The sequence below is a fragment of the Perca flavescens genome, chromosome 2 (genome assembly GCF_004354835.1).
Source record: "Perca flavescens isolate YP-PL-M2 chromosome 2, PFLA_1.0, whole genome shotgun sequence".
NCBI classification, from domain to species: domain Eukaryota; kingdom Metazoa; phylum Chordata; class Actinopteri; order Perciformes; family Percidae; genus Perca; species Perca flavescens.
Genome location: NC_041332.1, coordinates 6,362,202 through 6,382,707, shown reverse-complemented (window position 1 = coordinate 6,382,707; position 20,506 = coordinate 6,362,202). Strand labels below are relative to the sequence as shown.

Genomic DNA, 20,506 nt, shown 5'->3' with positions numbered 1-20,506 from the left:
TTTTAATAAATTCATATGATGTGATTTTCTGGAATTTTCTTTGGGATTCTGTCTTTCACTGTTAGAATGTACATATGATTACAATTGTAGATTTTTTTCTTTGTAAGTGGGCAAACCTGCAAAATCAGCAAGGGGTCAAATACTTATTTCCCCCACTGTATGTATATATATATATATATATATATATATATATATATATATATATAAGGTCAATATATATATATATATATATACACACACACATATATATATACACATATATGTGTTCTCCCTCTTAAAAACGTACCCTTTGGAGTTTCCTTGTAAACCCTCCATTACTTACTCCATTCCTTCCTTCATTCCTCCCTTACTCCCTTCATTGCTCCCTGCCTTACTCCATTCCTTACTTCCTTCCTTCCTCCCTCCCTCCTTTTGAGTTTCCTTGTAAACACGCTAAGGTTTTGATGTTTGCTTTGTTGTACCTTACTCCCTTCCTTCATTCCTCCTTTTGAGTTTCCCTGTAAACAATCTAAGGTTTTGTTGTGTGCTTCGTTGTCCCTTACTCCCTTCCTTCATTCCTCCCTTACTCTATTCCTCCGTCCATTCCTCTCTCCCTCCCTTCCTTCATTCCTCCTTTTGAGTTTCCTTGTAAACACGCTAAGGTTTTGTTGTTTGCTTCGTTGTCGCTCTACTGTGTGTGTGTGTGTGTGTGTGTGTGTGTGTGTGTGTGTGTGTGTGTGTGTGTGTGTGTGTGTGTGTGTGTGTGTGTATCCACCTGTATGAGGTTGTGAGCGCTGAGCAGAGGCATGGTGTCGGGGTTCAGCTGCTTCTCCTCCAGCAGCTGTCGGGGCAGAGTCTCCTGGTGCAGCAGGAAGCGCTCCTGCTCCACGAGGTCTGATGGGACAGATACATGGAGACGGCATCGAGGCTTGTTACAGGACACTGAACGCCACACGGCAATGCTAGTTACAGGACACTGAACGCCACACGGCAATGCTAGTTACAGGACACTGAACGCTACGCGGCACCGCCACTCCTTCATGTCTATTAAGTGAAGTTCTTCTGGTTTTTCACCAGTAAGAAAAGTGGAAAAGCTGCTAAAAGTCATAAAAAAGTCAGATCCTCGTTCTGTTGTTAAGCAATAAAATGAAAGATTTTGGGCCCACCACCTGTGGGAGGAACCGCCGGGATCGGGTGCGCTGCCACATGGGTGGCAGTGAAGGTCAGGGGCCTCGACGGACCAGACCCGGGCGGCAGACGCTGGCTCTGGGGACGTGGAACGTCACCTCTCTGTGGGGGAAGGAGCCGGAACTGGTGCGGGAGGTGGAGCGCTACCGGTTAGATCTGGTGGGGCTTACCTCTACGCACAGTCTAGGTTCTGGAACCGTACTCCTGGATAGGGGTTGGACTCTTTTCTTCTCCGGAGTTGCCCAGGGTGTGAGGCTGGGGGCATTGAACCCGAGTGGACAATGTTCAAAGTTTCCATTGCTGAAGCTGCGGCGGGGAGCTGTGGTCTTAGGGTCTTAGGTGCCTCACGGGGCGGTAACCCACGAACACCGTGGTGGACACCGGTGGTCAGGGAAGCCGTCCGACTGAAGAAGGAGTCCTTCCGGGATATGTTATCCCGGAGGACTCCGGAGGCAGTTGCAGGGTACCGAAGGGCCCGAAGGGCTGCAGCCTCTGCCGTGAAAGAGGCAAAGCAGCGGGTGTGGGAGAAGTTTGGAGAAGACATGGAGAAGGACTTTCGGTCGGCACCAAAGTGCTTCTGGAAAACTGTTCGCCACCTCAGGAGGGGGAAGCGGGGAACCATCCAAGCTGTGTACAGAAAGGATGGGACACTGTTGACCTCAACTGAGGAGGTAATAGGGCGGTGGAAGGAGCACTTTGAGGAACTCCTGAATCCGACTAATACGCCCTCTATGTTAGAGGCAGAGCTGGAGGATAACGGGGATTGTCGCCGATTTCCCAGGCGGAAGTCACTGATGTAGTCAAACAACTACACAGTGGCAAAGCCCCGGGGATTGATGAGATCCGTCCGGAAATGCTCAAGGCTCTGGGTGTGGAGGGGCTGTCCTGGTTGACACGCCTCTTCAACATTGCGTGGAAGTCTGGGACGGTGCCAAAGGAGTGGCAGACTGGGGTGGTGGTTCCCCTTTTTAAAAAGGGGGACCAGAGGGTGTGTGCCAATTACAGGGGTATCACACTTCTCAGCCTCCCTGGTAAAGTCTACTCCAAGGTGGAAAGGAGGGTTCGGCCGATAGTCGAACCTCGGGTTGAGGAGGAACAATGCGGATTCCGTCCTGGTCGTGGAACAACGGACCAGCTCTTCACTCTCGCAAGGATCCTGGAGGGAGCCTGGGAGTATGCCCAACCAGTCTACATGTGTTTTGTGGATTTGGAGAAGGCGTATGACCGGGTCCCCCGGGAGATACTGTGGGAGGTGCTGCGGGAGTATGGGGTGAGGGGGTCTCTTCTCAGGGCCATCCAATCTCTGTACAACCAAAGTGAGAGCTGTGTCCGGGTTCTCGGCAGTAAGTCGGAATCGTTTCAGGTGAGGGTTGGCCTCCGCCAGGGCTGCGCTTTGTCACCAATCCTGTTTGTAATATTTATGGACAGGATATCGAGGCGTAGTCGGGGTGGGGAGGGGTTGCAGTTTGGTGGGCTGGGGATCTCATCGCTGCTCTTTGCAGATGATGTGGTCCTGATGGCATCATTGGCCTGTGACCTTCAGCACTCACTGGATCGGTTCGCAACCGAGTGTGAAGCGGTTGGGATGAGGATCAGCACCTCTAAATCGGAGGCCATGGTTCTCAGCAGGAAACCGATGGAGTGCCTACTCCAGGTAGGAAATGAGTCCTTACCCCAAGTGAAGGAGTTCAAGTACCTTGGGGTTTTGTTCGCGAGTGAGGGGACAATGGAGCGGGAGATTGGTCGGAGAATCGGGCGCAGCGGGTGCGGTATTGCATTCAATCTATCGCACACCGTTGTGAAAAAGAGAGCTGAGCCAGAAGGCAAAGCTCTCGATCTACCGGTCAGTTTTCGTTCCTACCCTCACCTATGGTCATGAAGGCTGGGTCATGACCGAAAGAACGAGATCCAGGGTACAAGCGGCGAAATGGGTTTCCTCAGGAGGGTGGCTGGCGTCTCCCTTAGAGATAGGGTGAGAAGCTCAGTCATCCATGAGGAGCTCGGAGAGCCCGCTGCTCCTTTGCGTCGAAAGGAGCCAGTTGAGGTGGTTCGGGCATCTGGTAAGGATGCCCCTGGGCGCCTCCCTAGGGAGGTGTTCCAGGCACGCCCAGCTGGGAGGAGGCCTCGGGAAGACCCAGGACTAGGTGGAGGGATTATATCTCCAACCTGGCCTGGGAACGCCGATCCCCAGTCGGAGCTGGTTAATGTTGCTCGGGAAAGGGAAGTTTGGGGTCCCCTGCTGGAGCTGCTCCCCCCGCGACCCGACACCGGATAAGCGGACAAAGATGGATGGATGGACAAAGAAGTGGTGATAAAAAAACCCACATATTTACACCTAACACTGGAGTATTTTGTAAGTTTTAAGTTTAGTATGTAAAGTACTAAATGTAATTATTCTGCTAAACTTCAAAGCTCTCCACAACCTTTCTTTAAACCAATCACAATCGTCATGGGCGGTGCTAAGCTCCGCACAGAGCCGCTGCTAAATAGCTGTGATTGGACAGATAGTCTAGCTAGCTGTCTGGATTTACCCTGCAGAGATCTGAGGGGCAGTTAACCATAGTCCTCACAAATCCACCAAATTTAAAATTCCAACACAAAGAAAGCGGAAGGAAACGGAAAATACATGCATCTGGCTGAATTTTTCTGCGGCACCGGAGCAATCCCGGAAGTGGAACGCGAAGGATCTAGACTAACACTGCTCCAACAGGCAACCAGCAAGTAGTTACAGCAGACTCTGACCCAGGTTCGATTCCCAGTCCGGGCTGACCCTTTTCATGACATTTTTTATTTTGACATACTATGACTTTTTTTAAATCACCTTTTTTCGAGATACTATGACTTGTTATCAACATAATGTCTGCTCTGGCACAATGGCTCAGTGGTTAGCACTGCTCCAACAACCAGCAAGTAAGCACCGCAGACTCTGACTCAGGTTCGATTCCCAGTCCGGGCTGACCCTGTTTTCGACATACTATACTTTATCGACATACTATACTATGATCACTTTTTGAGGACTTTTTTCCCATGAACTTTACTATGACCTTTTTTATCCCTTTTTTAGACATATTATAGTATGACTTATTTTTTATTAAACTTAAAATATTACACTATAATGTAATACATTGGTATTATTCAACATGTCAATGAAATTCATACTAATTAAAACCATTTCAATTTTTCAAACTATTCTCACTACGTCACCTTCTTCTTACGCAATTATGCCAGCAATCCAGTTTAGCTTTAGCGATTCATCTTTTCAGCATTCACAAGCATTTTCTGCAGGAAATGCATTTTCGAGTTTTACCTACTACTTGATTTTTTTTTTACTATTGATACATTTGTTGTGATTGTATTATTCTTTTTGTTAATGTGTCCTTCAGGCCAACAAATAAAATGTATTACTATTGTCATTATCAGAATCAGAATACTTTATTGATCCCCTCAGGGAAATTATTGTGTGTAACGAGCCTGTAAAGGATAACCAGCTCATGGTTTTTACCGTTGACGTGTTTGTTGAGTTCGTCCTCATGCAGGTCGGATGCGAGCACCGTCAGCTTACTGAGCGCCAGCAGCGTCTTCTTCTTCACAAAGTAACGCGTCTCCCCGTTGGCCTGGCTGTAGAGTGTCCTGTTGGCCTGCAGACACACCAGATACCGCGTCAGTCACAGCATTATAATAGTTATTTAAAGTGCTCATATTATGCCTTTTCCCTTTCCTTTATTGTGTTATATATATTTTTGAAGAAGCCCAAAGTCCCCCCAAAGGGACTTCCCATCTCCAACAGAAAACTCTGTTCACCAACTGCTCCAAACATCTCTATTGTAGTCCAGCCTTTACTTCAGAGACAGACGTGGTCACTTTGTAACACACGTTATAATGCTCGCCTAGCTGCTAGCATGGTACACCCTCATACTCTGCTCCTGACTGGCTAGTAGTCCTTACCTAGGTACTGTCAGGACACGCCCGCATACTCTGCTTCTTGGCTAGAGTCCTGGTACCGTCAGGGCCCCCAGTAGGCTCCTTACCTAGGTACTGTCAGGACACGCCCATACTCTGCTTCTGACTGGCTAGTAGTCCTTACCTAGGTACTGTCAGGGCCCCCCTCATACTCTGCTCCTGACTGGCTAGTAGTCCTTACCTAGGTACTGTCAGGGCACGATACCTGCTTCTGACTGGCTAGTAGTCCTTACCTAGGTACTGTCAGGGCCCTGCTTCTGACTGGCTAGTAGTCCTTACCTAGGTACTGTCAGGGCACGCCCTCATACTCTGCTCCTGACTGGCTAGTAGTCCTTACCTAGGTACTGTCAGGACACTCTGCTCCTGACTGGCTAGTAGTCCTTACCTAGGTACTGTCAGGACACGCCCGCATACTCTGCTTCTGACTGGCTAGTAGTCCTTACCTAGGTACTGTCAGGGCCCTCATACTCTGCTTCTGACTGGCTAGTAGTCCTTACCTAGGTACTGTCAGGGCACGCCCTCATACCCTCCTGACTGGCTCCTGTCCTGGCTAGGTAGTCCTTACCCTCATACCTGCTCCTGACTGGCTAGTGTCCTTAGGTACTGTCAGGCACGCCCGCATACTCTGCTCCTGACTGGCTAGTAGTCCTTACCTAGGTACTGTCAGGACACGCCCGCATACTCTGCTTCTGACTGGCTAGTAGTCCTTACCTAGCTACTGAGCATGTGCGACTCCCAACAAAGATGGAACAGAAGTGAGATGTCTCACTCTGTAGCTAAAAGAGAGAGCTCAACACACAGGGTGAAAAGAGGAGCTGCAGCAATGTGCAGTACAACAAAAATATGGTGTTTTTTGAAAATGAAACCATGTAAAGCTATTCATTCTATTTTCATGAAACTTGGTGGAAGGGTGTAACATGGGCCATACACACGTTCTTTCACTCTCGTTAAAATGTGTTTGTGCTACAAAGTCTAACTGTGGTTAAAACCAGGAAGGCTGATGAACATTTCCTCTTGCTTGCTTGTGTATGTGTATATGTGTGTGTTAACTGCAGGCAGGAAGGAAGCTGTGCAATTTGTGTGTGTATGTGTGTTAAATGTAGAGGCAGTATTATTGGTGCTGGTTGTTGTGAGCATCAACATGTTTAAAGCTGCTAAAACAGGAAGGAAACTGAGTTTGTGTGTTTCTACGCTGTGGTGGCTGTAGACTCAGAAAGTGAGGAGGATAAAGAAAGAAAGAAAGGATTTTATAACCCTGTGTGTAGTCTTTGGTAGTTTTAGAGGACATAAAAACATTTTTAAAGGAGGTGAAAACAGAAGGAGGAGTTACGTGAGGCCATGTGTCCCTGTGGAAGAGCGAGGTAAGACTGGGAAGAAGGAAACTAAGGATGGAAGGAGGGAAGATAAGGTAACGACTGAAGATACTTAATTAAAAGGGAGAAAAAAAAGGTAAGGACGTAACAAAGGGAAGAAGGGATTGAACAATAAAGATCAGAAAGAAGGAATGAGTGAAGGAATGACTGACTTGGAAAAGGGAAGAAAGAAGACAAATAAATAGGGAGGAAGAAAGGAAGGAAGGAGGGTAATGATGAAGGAATGAAGTGTAAAGGAAAGGAAGGAAGGAAGGGGGTAAGTGTAAAGGGAAGGAAGGAAGGGGGTAATTATAAAGGGAAGGAAGGAAGGAAGGAAGTGTAGAAGGAAGGAAGGAAGGAGTTGGGTAATTATAAAGGGATGGAAGGAAGGAAGGAAGTGTAAAGGGAAGGAAGGAAGGAAGTGTGAAGGGAAGGAAGGAAGGAAGGAAAGAAGGAAGAAAGGAAGAGGGTAAGTGTAAAGGGAAGGAAGGAAGGAAGGGGTAAGTGTGAAGGGAAGGAAGGAAGGAAGTGAGGAAGGAAGGGGGTAAGTGTAAAGGGAAGGAAGGAATGAAGGGAGGGAGGAAGGGGGTAACTGTTAAGGGAAGAAAGGAAGGAAGGGAGGGAGGGAGGGAGGAAGGAAGGAAGGAAGGAAGGAAAGAAGGATGAAGGAAGGAAGGGAGGAAGGGAGGAAGGGGATAAGTGTAAAGGGAAGGGAGGAAGGGAGGAAGGAAGGGGGTAAGTGTAAAGGGAAGGCAGGAAGGGAGGAAGGAAGGGGGTAAGTGTATAGGGAAGGAAGGAAGGAAGGGAGGGAGGAAGGAAGGGGATAAATGTAAAGGGAAGGAAGGGAGGAAGGAAGGGGGTAAGTGTAAAGGGAAGGAAGGAAGGGAGGAAGGAAGGGGGTAAGTGTATAGGGAAGGAAGGAAGGAAGGGAGGAAGGAAGAGGGTAAGGGTAAAGGGAAGGAAGGAAGGAAGGAAGGGGGTAAAGGGAAGGAAAACAAAGGAAAGAAGAGATTAAAGATGAAAATAAAGGACAGAAAAACAGAACAAATAGCAGAAAGGAAGAAGACAGATAGAATGGAGGGAAGGAATTAATAAAGGAATTAATAAAGGAAGGAAGGAAGGAAGGAAGGAAGGAAGGAAGGAAGGAATAAATAAAGGAGAGAAGAGAAAGGAGTGAAGTGAATGAAAGTAAAGAAGTGATCTGGGTCATCAGCTGTTGAGGAAGTGTTGGTAGTTTCTCAGAGGATGTGGTTTAGTTCCAAGGTGTGAAACAAGTGTGTGTGTGTGTGTGTGTGTGTGTGTATCACTGTGTGTGTGTGTGTGTGTGTGTATATATGTGTCATGGGTCCATGAGTTGTCTTGTATTGTACTGCATCTGTAATATTTGTGTCCCTGTACAATTTTTCTTTATGTGGACATAAATAAATGGTTAAAGTGTGTGTGTGTGTGTGTGTGTGTGTATCTGTATGTGTCACTGTGTGTGTGTGTGTGTGTGTGTGTGTGTGTGTGTGTGTGTGTGTCATGGGTCCATGAGTTGTCTTGTATTGTACTGCATCTGTAATATTTGTGTCCCTGTACAATTTTTCTTTATGTGGACATAAATAAATGGTTAAAGTGTGTGTGTGTGTGTGTGTGTGTGTGTGTGTGTATGTGTCACTGTGTGTGTGTGTGTGTGAGTGTGTCACTGTGTGTGTGCGTCGTACACTTTGGTAGTCGTGCACGTGGATGTGGTGCAGCCAGCTGAGGTGCTGGTGCGACTGCAGGAAGCTGGCCAGCTGCTGGTGCTGGGCGGCCGGCTGGGACAGCAGCTTCCCCCTCTTCCCCTTCTCCATGTACCAGCGGAACAGGAAGTCTGCAAAGTTCTGCGGCAGGAAGTGACAAAGAGGAAGTTGGTAAGCGCTTTCATGGCTGTTATTGAAATGGCATACTACAGGGCTGTCAACGAATATTCTAAATTTGAATCCTGTGAGAGAGAGAAAGCAGCAATGCCACTTTACATCTGAAGTGTTTAAAGACTCTGTTGTTTATTTCTAAAGAAACACGACAACGTATAAAAGGCTCCATTACCTCGTAGCTCACGTTATGGCTCCGTAGCAGACGCTTTTATAAAAATAGGCTAACGATTGGGTCATAACCACGAGACTTACGAAAAGACCATGAAACAATAGATGCTGCTAACAGCCATCCTCTTCTCCCTCTATTCCTTCCTTCCTCACCTTTTCCTCTCCTGCATTTTACTCCTTTTTCTTCTTATTCTCCTCTTTTGTTCTTGCTCTCCCTTCTTTTTTTCAACTCACATCTTCTCCTCTGATTGTTTATCCCCCAAATCATTCTTTCTTTTGTATCCTCATCATTCATTCCTTGCTTCTTCTTCCACATTGTCCTCTTTTCATCTCTTTTTTACTTTTTTTAATCGGCTCGGTGTGTCCCGGGCTTAACTCGGGTTGGGGTACCGTTTGGATTTTTACGATTCCGATGCCGAACCGGTACTTTTAAAACGATTCCGATTCCTAAACAGATTCTTGAAAAACTGAAAAATGACATCAAAGAGAGGAGTTTTTTTAATGTAATGTGTTTACTAGCGATTACGTGCAGTCAGTAAACGATTAACATGCTTTCACGTCCGTTTTGGTGAGCCCAGAGGGGAAAATATGGCATTTTAAAAGTAGCCTACATTTACGGTAGCTAGCTAACGGTAGACTGCAGAGAGAGTGTGATATTTTTACGTCTGTTTCGGAGCGTGTACAAAAAGCCGTCCATCAGCAGGGATTGTAGAGTGCATGTCGGAGAATAGTGCGGGCACGTGCGCCACTCGGCAGAAAAGGGAGAAAGAAAAAAAGAGTCTGCTGCTGTCCAGAGCGACAGAGGGAAAAAATTTCAGTCGGAACCGAAATTTTCGTTCCAATCCGGTCCGAATACTACCGTTTGCGTAGGAACCGGTTCCATAGCGGAACCCTAGGCTTAACCGGAGAGACCACGAGATTCGGGATCTTCTGTCGGTAAGAGCCGTCACAAAAAATGCCACAACTGACAAATTAAAAAGGAAAATTCCAGCGTAAAACAAACCTATGGGTTAATAACCGATGTGTACCCACTCTGTCGTTCTCTGGGACATGTGTTCAAGCTAAATCGAATGCGTTTGTAGCTTGAAACATGCTAGCTCGGACCGCTGATTAGCTTACAATGCTAGTAGTCGGGGCACAGGGAAAGTACAAACAAAATTGCTATTTAAACCACTAAAAAGGCTCAAAATAGCACCTCACGTCAACGGTAGAATAACGAGGGTCCCTACATGTTAACCAAAGCATTGAGAACTTTGTTAGCAGGCAAGTTACAGGCAGTTTATTAAAAAGATAGCTCCCAAGACGGAGGCCACCTGTATACGAGAACGCGATAATTCACGGTCAATAAAACTATATGAAATGATTCCTCATTTTTTTTCCTTTAAAAAAAGCCATAAACATTATGAACTATTATGACTAATAGTTAAGATCAGAGGATGTTGAGTGGATCACAGACTGGTATATGTCAAAGTTTAGTCGAGATACTGTTTTGAAACCATTTAAACATTTTAAAAACATCCCAAAATCAATGGAAGCAATCATAATTTTTACCGGCGAAGAATGTTGTGTGGGTTCCACGCCATACAACGTGCATCCATGTTATTTTTGGGCCATTTGGTTGAAAGAAACCCATATTTCACAATATAAAAAGACTTTAAAAAACGGGTAAAATTTGACCCAATGACAACACAAGCGTTAAACTGTCTAGTAAGCTAAACTTTAACATGCTAACACAAATATCACGTTTGAGCCACGCTACCACGAGCTGGGTAGCGTGACGCCACAGCGGGCTCCGGGCGTAGGACTACTGGGTCAGACGGGGGCGTCTCGGTCGGTCTCCATGTCTTCCCTAAAGCATTTCTGGTTCTCTGCGTACCTGGTCTGCAAACTTGGTCATGTAGTGCTGCAGGCGGCTCTGGTTGTCGGTCTGCTCGCACATCTGGACCAGGATGTCGAAGTCACAGTACTTCTCAGCCAGCGCTGCCACCCACTGGTACTGACCCAGCTCCACTGCAACACACAATTAGGTACTTTTGCTTCACAAAAAAATATATAATAACTCAAACCGTTTAAAGCGCCCATATTCTGCTCATTTTTAGGTTCATAACTGTATTTTAAGGTTGTACCAGAATAGGTTTACATGGTTTAATTTTCAAAAAATACCATCTTTTTGTTGTACTGCACAGCTCTCTCTCTCTCTCACTGCTGCAGATCCTCTTTTCACCTGGTCTCTGTTTTAGCTACAGAGTGAGACCTCTTTTCATTTTCTGTACTATCTTTGATTGCACTCGCACATGCCCAGTAGCTCAGATGTAGATGATGTCAGCTAGCTAACTCTAGAGACAGTAAAAGAAAGCCTGTTTCTCCAACTTTGGTCAGTTACAAGGCAGGATTAGCTGGGAGACTTCTTCTAAACGAGGGAGCACATGTAAGCAGTTCTTTTGTAGATTATGGTGAACTTGTGTGTGTTGTAGCAGTGCTTTGCTATTGAGAACGACGTAGCATGCTAGCGTTAGCATTAGCATGCTAACGCTACGAGCTAACGGTTGTGGTTAGCCAGCTCATTTCGGACTGTGACGTCACAGTCCGAAATGAAATGAAGACATCTACAGTGTGTTCAGGGGACAGGCAGCTAGCAGATAGTGAGGAGATGTTTTTTACAGTGTGTTCAGGGGACAGGCAGCTAGCTGATAGTGAGGAGATGTTTTTTACAGTGTGTTCAGGGGACAGGCAGCTAGCTGATAGTGAGGAGATGTTTTTTTTACAGTGTGTTCAGGGGACAGGCAGCTAGCAGATAGTGAAGAGATATTTTTTACAGTGTGTTCAGGGGACAGGCAGCTAGCAGATAGTGAGGAGATGCTTTTTTTACAGTGTGTTCAGGGGACAGGCAGCTAGCTGATAGTGAGGAGATGTTTTTTTTACAGTGTGTTCAGGGGACAGGCAGCTAGCAGATAGTGAAGAGATGTTTTTTACAGTGTGTTCAGGGGACAGGCAGCTAGCAGATAGTGAGGAGATGTTTTTTTACAGTGTGTTCAGGGGACAGGCAGCTAGCAGATAGTGAGGAGATGCTTTTTTTACAGTGTGTTCAGGGGACAGGCAGCTAGCTGATAGTGAGGAGATGCTTTTTTTACAGTGTGTTCAGGGGACAGGCAGCTAGCAGATAGTGAGGAGATGCTTTTTTTACAGTGTGTTCAGGGGACAGGCAGCTAGCTGATAGTGAGGAGATGTTAAAAAACGAGTGACATCGCTTAGAGCCCCTTTAATAGTGGACAACTAATCCATTAATCTTTGCAGCTCTAATTGAAATCCGATTCTATCATTAGACTCTCAGTGCGGTTTATTCCTCCACTTACGCAGCGGGGCGAGCAGCTCGGAGCGCCGCTGGCTGTACTCCATCTCCAGGCTGTTGTAGCGCTCCTGTTTGGCCCCCAGGGGCCTCTGCTGCTGCAGGGAGGTCAGCTGGGCCACATAGCCGCCCAGGTAGATGTCCAACAGCGCCACCAGCTGCTCGCAAAGGGCGCTGCGCAGCTCGGAGTCGGCGTGCGGGTACACAGAGCGCAGGATGATCTCGTGCTGGCGGGAGAGGACACCGCGAACGCCTCCAACACCTCCTGACGCTGGGGGAGAGAAGACGTTCATTACGTTATTCTGCTCCAAATAAAAAGCACTTTTACAGGTAACTGAACGGCCATTTAGGACATTTAGAGCGTGAGCTGTTAATTTCTTTGTGTTTGCTGACACCTTATCAACAGAAAACTCATTTTTAGGACTGAACATGGAGGTCATATTTTCTGCAGACATTCTAAATAAAACTAAGCTTTCGATGTAATTTCCAGCAATCTGAGGCCAAAGTTTCTGCAGGTTTCACCAAGTAAAATTTGAGACTTTTTTTAAAGACCTTAATGACCATTATGAATGACATTTTCTCAAAGATTATTTTTTGGGTGAGGCATCTCACTTCTGTAACATCTTTGTAGGGAGTCACACATGCGCAGTAGCTAGGTAAGGACTACTAGCCAGTCAGAAGCAGAGTATGAGGGCGTGCCCTGACAGTACCTAGGTAAGGACTACTAGCCAGTCAGAAGCAGAGTATGAGGGCATGTCCTGACAGTACCTAGGTAAGGACTACTAGCCAGTCAGAAGCAGAGTATGAGGGCGTGCCCTGACAGTACCTAGGTAAGGACTACTAGCCAGTCAGAAGCAGAGTATGAGGGCATGTCCTGACAGTACCTAGGTAAGGACTACTAGCCAGTCAGAAGCAGAGTATGAGGGCGTGCCCTGACAGTACCTAGGTAAGGACTACTAGCCAGTCAGAAGCAGAGTATGAGGGCATGTCCTGACAGTACCTAGGTAAGGACTACTAGCCAGTCAGAAGCAGAGTATGAGGGCGTGCCCTGACAGTACCTAGGTAAGGACTACTAGCCAGTCAGAAGCAGAGTATGAGGGTATACCATGCTAGCAGCTAGGCGAGCATTATAACGTGTGTTCCAAAGTGACCACGTTGGTCTCTGAAGTAAAGGCTGGACTACAATAGAGCTGTTTGGAGCAGTTGGTGAACAGAGTTTTCTGTTGGAGATGATAAGTCCCTTTGGGGGGGGACTTTGGGCTTTTTCACTTTTTAAACATAACGTGTATAGGCCTGTCGCGATAGTCAATAAATCGAGTTATCGCATGATAAAAAAAATGAGCTCGATAATTTTTCCGGCCGCGATAATTTCCATTTGCATGCTTGTTTATTTTCCTCGTCTCTCCCTCTCTCTCTACCAAAGAGACTGGAGGACCACTCTCGGTTCCTTAGCGTAACGAGGAGTGAACCCTCTTGTCACTCGCATAGTCTTTGTGTGGGCGGTAGGCTACTCCGGGCGGAGAGAGCGAGAGAGTTGGAGCAGGGTTTCCTGCAGCACTTTGCAGTTAAGGCGCCGTCAAAAAAAAAATAAAGTATATGAGCGATATCCACCGTGTTACTCGGCGTCCTGTTTTCTCCCTTTCATTCCAAACCACACAGCTGACAACCTGCAAGGTGGAGGCGGTGGAGACGGGCTCGGACATACACATAGGGTACTAGATACATATAGGGTACTAGGCTCGGACATGCACGCCGCTGTGGACTCGTCAGTCTCGCAAGCGGTTTCAGGAAAGTGGCTGCATGTGTCCGACAATGCACAGAACATTAACGGTACAAGCCTACAGCTGTCCGCGGACACGGAGTGTGGAAAGTATGTCAGCGTTGGCGCCTGTGTGTGTGTGTGTGTGTGTGTGTGTGTGTGTGTGTGTGTGTGTGTGTGTGTGTGTGTGTGTGTGTGTGTGTGTGTGTGTGTGTGTGTCGGCGCCCCCAAAAGCTCCGACCTGCAGAGGAGCAGAAGCCGCACCTTCGCCAAAATGAAGACTGAAAAACAGAACTATTTTGGTACATTTACTCGCCACGTGGCAGATAGCCATACATATAGATTTTATTTATTAATTATATATTATTTAAATGTAATATTTAGTGTTAAATAATTGTAAAATGTAGTACAGAGTCTCTAGTCTGAGAACTTACGTGTCACAAACGGCAATTCCACAACTGTACATCAGCGTGAAAGACGACATACCAAAGGAGATCAAAGACATATTGTGGATATTTAAAATGTCTTCCAGTTCCAGTGTTAAATATTCTTTAGAAATAAAAGTGTATTGATCTTTGAAAAGGTGTACCTGTAGTATTATTATTATTATTATTATTATTATGACATTATCATTATATTAGATGCAAATGGTCTCTCGATGACAATATTATCGTTTATCGCAATAATTTCTGGGACAATTTATCGTCCAGCAAAATTTGTTATCGTGACAGGCCTAAACGTGCACAAAAATATATTTAACACAATAAATGAAAATGGCAAAAGCCAAAAAGCATAATATGAGCACGACCCAGCGGAAACCCTGTGAGGCGGTTGGTAATTGGAGAATAGAGAAGTAAAGACGTACCTGTCCACGGGATGTACTCCGGCTCGGCAGCAGCGGTTTCAGAAGCTCTGTACATGAAGGCCTTCGTCTCCCTGTACTGACTAGCAGCCTGAAGCATGTCCTACACACACAGACACAGGAGGTACATTCAGGGACCTATGTTGAAGCATACATACTGTTTCCCATTTCTGACATGCAGGCGATCGACATCAAATGACCCAAAATTGCCAACATTTCAGACGTCTGAGCCGCTTACTTTTCACTTGTAATAACGAAATGAATCCGATTGTTCTCCGGGAGAATTTCCCTCCACGTCTGTGAATTGATCTTTGATGAAAGTACATAAACGTTACTTCACTAAGTTACTACAGTAGGTGTTTACCGGTATATAACGGTCGCTAAGGCACCGGTGCCGTATCACCACCGAGTCTCGGACCCCCAAATAAAAACTCTTTGGATCTACATGATTCATGTGGATGACATTTTCCCATTCAAAACGGCGATTTTTGCCGAAAAGCGACAAGTTTACAGGTAAGGCTGGGCAATATATCAATATTATATTGATATTGTGATATGAGACTAGATATCGTCTTAGATTTTGGAAATCGTAATATTGTATATGGCTTAAGTGGTGTCTTTTCCTGGTTTTAAAGGCTGCATTACAGTAAAGTGATGTACTTTTCTGTGTTACTAGACTGTTCTATTAGTTTTACCTTTACCCACTTAGTCATTATATCTGCATTACTGAAGATTATTTATCTTAAATCTCATTGTGAAGATATTTTGTTAAAGCACCAATTGTCAACCCTATAATATCGCCACAATATCAACATTGAGGTATTAGGACAAGAATATCGCGATATCTGATTTTCTCCATATCGCCCAGCCCTATTAACAGGTATGTGGAATTATTAATTATGTCTGAAGGAGATTTCGTCATTATGTCTTTATATCGAAAATGTGGGTTTCTTTCAACAAATTGTCAACATTGTTTTACTGTGGATGGTTCCATACAACATTCTTCAGTGTAAAATAAATGATCAGTTCAATATTTTCAATTAATTTGGGTAATTTATTAGATAGCATTTCATAGGAAAGCTTTTTTGCACACCTCTTTTGTCAGTCAGGTGCGTAGGATATGATCAAAAGTAGCTAATCAGAAGCTTAGAGAAAGTCCCGCACACTGACCATTACGCAAGCAATAACTTATTTTGAAAAATGTAAAAAAACTGACAAAAATGCTTAAAATAAACGAGCGGAAAAAAAACAAGAAAAACTTGTCAGTGTTGCTATCTGGGAAGTGAGAGGAGGGAGGGAATGTACTTCTGTCAAATCTACATTGTGTATCGTTTTCATACGTTGTTATGTCAACAAAACAATAAAAAGCATCACGATAAATACGATTTTCGATTATTATTTTTTACCTTGATGACGTTGTTGACGGTGAGAACGACCTCGGCCCACTGCACCGAGTCGACCGGGCTCTCCTTCAGACTCCGCTCCTCCTCGTCCAGCAAACACTCGAACACAGACGAGATCTGGGACACCTGCGAGGTCACCGGAAACAAACAAAGAGCAGATAGTGAGGAGATGTTTTTTACAGTGTGTTCAGGGGACAGGCAGCTAGTGGATAGTGAGGAGATGTTTTTTACAGTGTGTTCAGGGGACAGGCAGCTAGCTGATAGTGAGGACATGTTTTTTACAGTGTGTTCAGGGGACAGGCAGCTAGCAGATATTGAGGAGATGTTTTTTACAGTGTGTTCAGGGGACAGGCAGCTAGCAGATAGTGAGGAGATGTTTTTTACAGTGTGTTCAGGGGACAGGCAGCTAGCAGATAGTGAGGAGATGTTTTTTACAGTGTGTTAAGGAGACAGGCAGCTAGCAGATAGTGAGGAGATGTTTTTTACAGTGTGTTCAGGGGACAGGCAGCTAGCAGATAGTGAGGAGATGTTTTTTACAGTGTGTTCAGGGGACAGGCAGCTAGCAGATAGTGAGGAGATGTCGGGACACAAACCGACCTCTCTGAAGAAGACGTCGGCGGGCGTCAGGCTGGGCGGCACGGCGGCTCCGTTCTTCTGCAGCGCGATGCCGATGGCCCGGTTCACCAGCTCGCCGTGTTTGCTGTGGTGGTTCTTCAGCACCATGGCGGCCTGAAGCTTCTCCGCGTGTTCGCACAGCAGCAGGCGGGTCGCCACGGGAGACGACCGCACCGTCACCTGGCCGAGCCGGTCCAGCAGACCCACCTGGCGGAGGAGCACAGCCACGAGTCATTATTAACCACGCTGGTGTCCTGGGTCAAATTTCTCTATATCAGTCTCTATAGTCTGTATATCAAAAATGTGGGTTTCTTTCAACAAATTGTCAACATTGTTTTACCGTGGATGGTTCCATACAACATTCTTCAGTGTAAAATAAATGATCAGTTCAATATTTTCAATTAATTTGGGTAATTTATTAGATAGCATTTCATAGGAAAGCTTTTTTTGCACACCTCTTTTGTCAGTCAGGTGCGTAGGATATGATCAAAAGTAGCTAATCAGAAGTTTAGAGAAAGTCCCGCACACTGACCATTACGCAAGCAATAACTTATTTAGAAAAATCTAATTTTAATTCTATTAGAGAGCATTTGAAAAACATTTTTATAGAAGGTTGAAAAAACTGACAAAAATGCTTCAAAAAATTAGCGAAAAAAAAAAAAAAAAAAAAGTCAGAAAAAGCTGCAAAAAACTTTGACAAAAACAACAAACTTAAAAAAAAAATAATTATTTAGAATACTAAATGAAATGCTGTATTCTTAAAGAGATTAGTACAGCTCTAAAATAGGATTTTCTTTTAAATAACAGGCTGGATTTGTTGTAAGGCCACTAGACAAGTTCTGTGCCCCATTATTTAACACATTTAAGGGGTTCCTGATGCGTTTGTGTTTGTGCACCTGAAGCAGGAAGTCCATGAAGCAGCCGTGGGCCTTCATCTTGTCCTCCAGCTGGTGGAGGATGATGAGGGAGGTGAGAGGAAAGCCACCGCTCTCTGGGCGAACAGAAACAGAAAAGTGTTTGGATGAAAACAGAAATTAAATACAGCAAAAGTAATACAAAATAAACAGTACTTCCACAATCTTCAGGTTGTTTAAAGGGGCACTATGCAGTTTAGGACATTTCCTCAGCCATGACGATAGTGTGAAAAACTCCATCGCTACCTTGTTCTTATAGCTAGCCGGTTCCTGGATGTGTGCAGTGCCATAATTTGTTAAATCACAAGACCTGATATCACGCAATACTTCCTGACGCTGAGGCAGCTGGTCCAAAAGTTGCGAGGGAGGTTTTTCCGCTCACAGGCGCTAGGGGGAGCGAGAAGACCACCATTCAACCCGAAAAAAGTCACATAACCATTCCTATGACTCCGAAGCTGTTCAGTTAAGGTACATTAAGCTTAAAAAAACAAAAAAAAAAACTGCAAAGTTCCCCTTTAATATGATTGCTTTTTTTCGTGCATTTGATGCTTTGTCTCCCCACCGTCGGGGACCGACTCGGCCCAGCGGGGGTCGGAGGCCGGGTAGTCGTCCACCAGGTCCAGGTTGATTCGAGTCACCAGGCCGTCCAGCTCGGCGCCCTCTTCCCCGTCAGCGTTGGCGGGGAACAGCTCGTCTGTAACCGTCTGAGCACCCACCAGATCGTTACTGGAAGAGAGAAGATTAGTTTTCATTTCCTACGACTAAATGGTCCTAAATTCCAATCCTAAAATCGTGCAGATTCAGTCTAAAACTACTGATACCAGCCTTCAAAAACAATCTTTTTATAAAGTCTGTTCAATAATAAATTAACTCCGTAAAAGGATTTTTAAAAATGCAAATTGAGGCAAACGTGCAACAGACAATGTGTTGATGTTGCAATATGCTGAGTCATTAAAACAACATTTTAATACAGAGGTTATGAAGTGCCTTTTATCTAGAGAGCCTGCCTTTATGCAGAGCATTGTGGCTGACAGCACTTCACCGATCCTGCTTTGTTTTGCCTTCCACTGGCAGGATTTAACTTTTTATTCATGTTTGGATTACCGGGTCATAACAACCTCTCTGCTGGCTGCACAGTGAGATACCACATTACAATTGTGTTTCTCCAAATTCATTCCAATCTTCTCATGTTGTCGAATGCATTAAACTGCCCATATACTGCCACCACAGCCAACGCGGGGCATTGCCTCACTTCGGCTGCACACATTTGCAACACACGCGTACGTGGGAATTAGTTCCAAATCACTCAAACCGACATGATGCAGAGAAAAGAAACCCTTTTTTGTGAATATTTAAAAACTTGCCTGTTTGAGGTTTTTACTTGTAAATGAAATGATTTGGTTATAATTGAATAACTTGATTAAACCTGATTGTCCCCGAATATAATAACGGAAAAAGTGAGCTAGTTACTGAGTAACTTGAATGGGTCTCTAAGACCGGAGCCATCCCCAGAGCCGGGGGCAAAGATGCAGACTATGGCTGCACTATAGGAGTAAAATACTAACATGCAATAATGTTGTTGAATATTGCCATAACGAGATATATAGATATATATATATATATATATATATATATACACACACACACATACACACTTGCGATACATAAACAGATATTAAACTATTAATTTTAAACAAATGAAAGAAAATCATTTCCAACATTTTTTATTAGACAAATTGAACATTGAATTGAATATAAAAAAGGCACCACTAATGAAAATGACATTATGAAGTTCAGTTTTCTGCTGATATTTTCTTTCAACTAACACAAACAAATTGTGTCTTTTGTGATATGTCGCAGCCTTTCGCGATATTATTATTGCGCAGTTGATGTTGCGATGGCGATGAAAAAAAAAAAAAAAAATATCTTGTGCAGCTCTAAAGCAGAGACTCGGTGAGCGTCCAGAACAAAGTGGCTCAAAGGTAGTTAGCCAAGTTAGCAGACAAATAAGAAGTTTGGATGCTTACTTTAAGATGATGGTGATAAACTCAGCAGAGCAGCAGCAAAGAAAATATGGAGTCCCAGAATATATAAATATATTTAAAAAAAAGCAAACCATGGTCCCCAAACCAGCTGATTCCGTGAGATCGGTGGAGTCGTCCTATTATCAGGGTCGTTTTATATTTGGGTCAATGCGGTATTGTGTTAAACCAGCAGCCAACTCATTCCCATTTTCCAAACAATCAATAAAAGATTTTTTTTAATAGGGATGCACCGAATCCAGGTTTTTGGTGTTCGGCCGAATACCGAATCCACTGGTTAAGATTCTGCTGAATCCGAATACCGAATCCTCCCATCCTCAGTCCATTAACACAGTAAACCCTAGGGCTGTCCTCGACTAAAGAAATTCTTAGTCGACTAACACTTATAGGATTTTGTCGACTAATCGATGAGTTGATTTCATCGACAGAGCTGTGCGCTTTGAGAGGTGGTTAAGACTAGAAAAGCACAATATAAATGTAGTTAATTAACCATCTGTAAAACTGAGTTTCTCCACAATTAATCCTGCAAAAGCACCACTTTAAATCTTGTGTTTACCATAAATGTGCTCAGAAGTTTCTTGGAAATGAGTAATTAAGCATGAATAAGCATAAAGAATGACTAATCGACTAAAGAAATCTTAGTCGACTAAGACCAAAACGACCGATTGGTCGACTAATCGACTAAGAGGTGGCAGCCCTAGTGCTCAGTGCTGTATAGTTTTATGTATCCAGTTTATTTAGTATTAGAGCACTGCATAATGTTTGGTTTTTGAAGCTTGAAAAGCTATGAATTAACTAATCGATTAAGAGGTGGCAGCCCTAGTAAACACATGAATGAAGTAAACTGGGACTGTCCTTCCTTTGCCGTACCTGAAGTTGCTGCATTCAGGCTGCTGTCTGGAGATTCCTTCGTGCAAAACTCGTATTCTTTCGGATGTTTCGTACCAGATGTTGTAACAGCGGCCATGTTGTGTATAGTTTAGGGTCCTCGCCACCACCAGACCAATCAGCATTGAACAGATT

At 44.7% G+C, this 20,506-nt stretch overlaps 1 protein-coding gene across 1 annotated transcript in view; it reads right to left on the bottom strand.

Annotated features, from left to right (window-relative positions):
- Positions 1-20,506, bottom strand: part of nup133 (nucleoporin 133) — a 61,232-nt gene that overhangs the window by 11,712 nt on the left and 29,014 nt on the right. Inside the window, exons 12-21 of the mRNA XM_028568185.1 lie at positions 18,004-18,167; positions 17,424-17,518; positions 16,510-16,734; positions 15,916-16,038; positions 14,513-14,612; positions 11,896-12,159; positions 10,419-10,552; positions 8,183-8,341; positions 4,670-4,805; positions 755-873 (exon numbers count right to left, since the gene is read on the bottom strand). Of these exons, the coding sequence (XP_028423986.1) occupies positions 755-873; positions 4,670-4,805; positions 8,183-8,341; positions 10,419-10,552; positions 11,896-12,159; positions 14,513-14,612; positions 15,916-16,038; positions 16,510-16,734; positions 17,424-17,518; positions 18,004-18,167 (1,519 nt within the window). The remainder of the gene's footprint in view (positions 1-754; positions 874-4,669; positions 4,806-8,182; positions 8,342-10,418; positions 10,553-11,895; positions 12,160-14,512; positions 14,613-15,915; positions 16,039-16,509; positions 16,735-17,423; positions 17,519-18,003; positions 18,168-20,506) is intronic.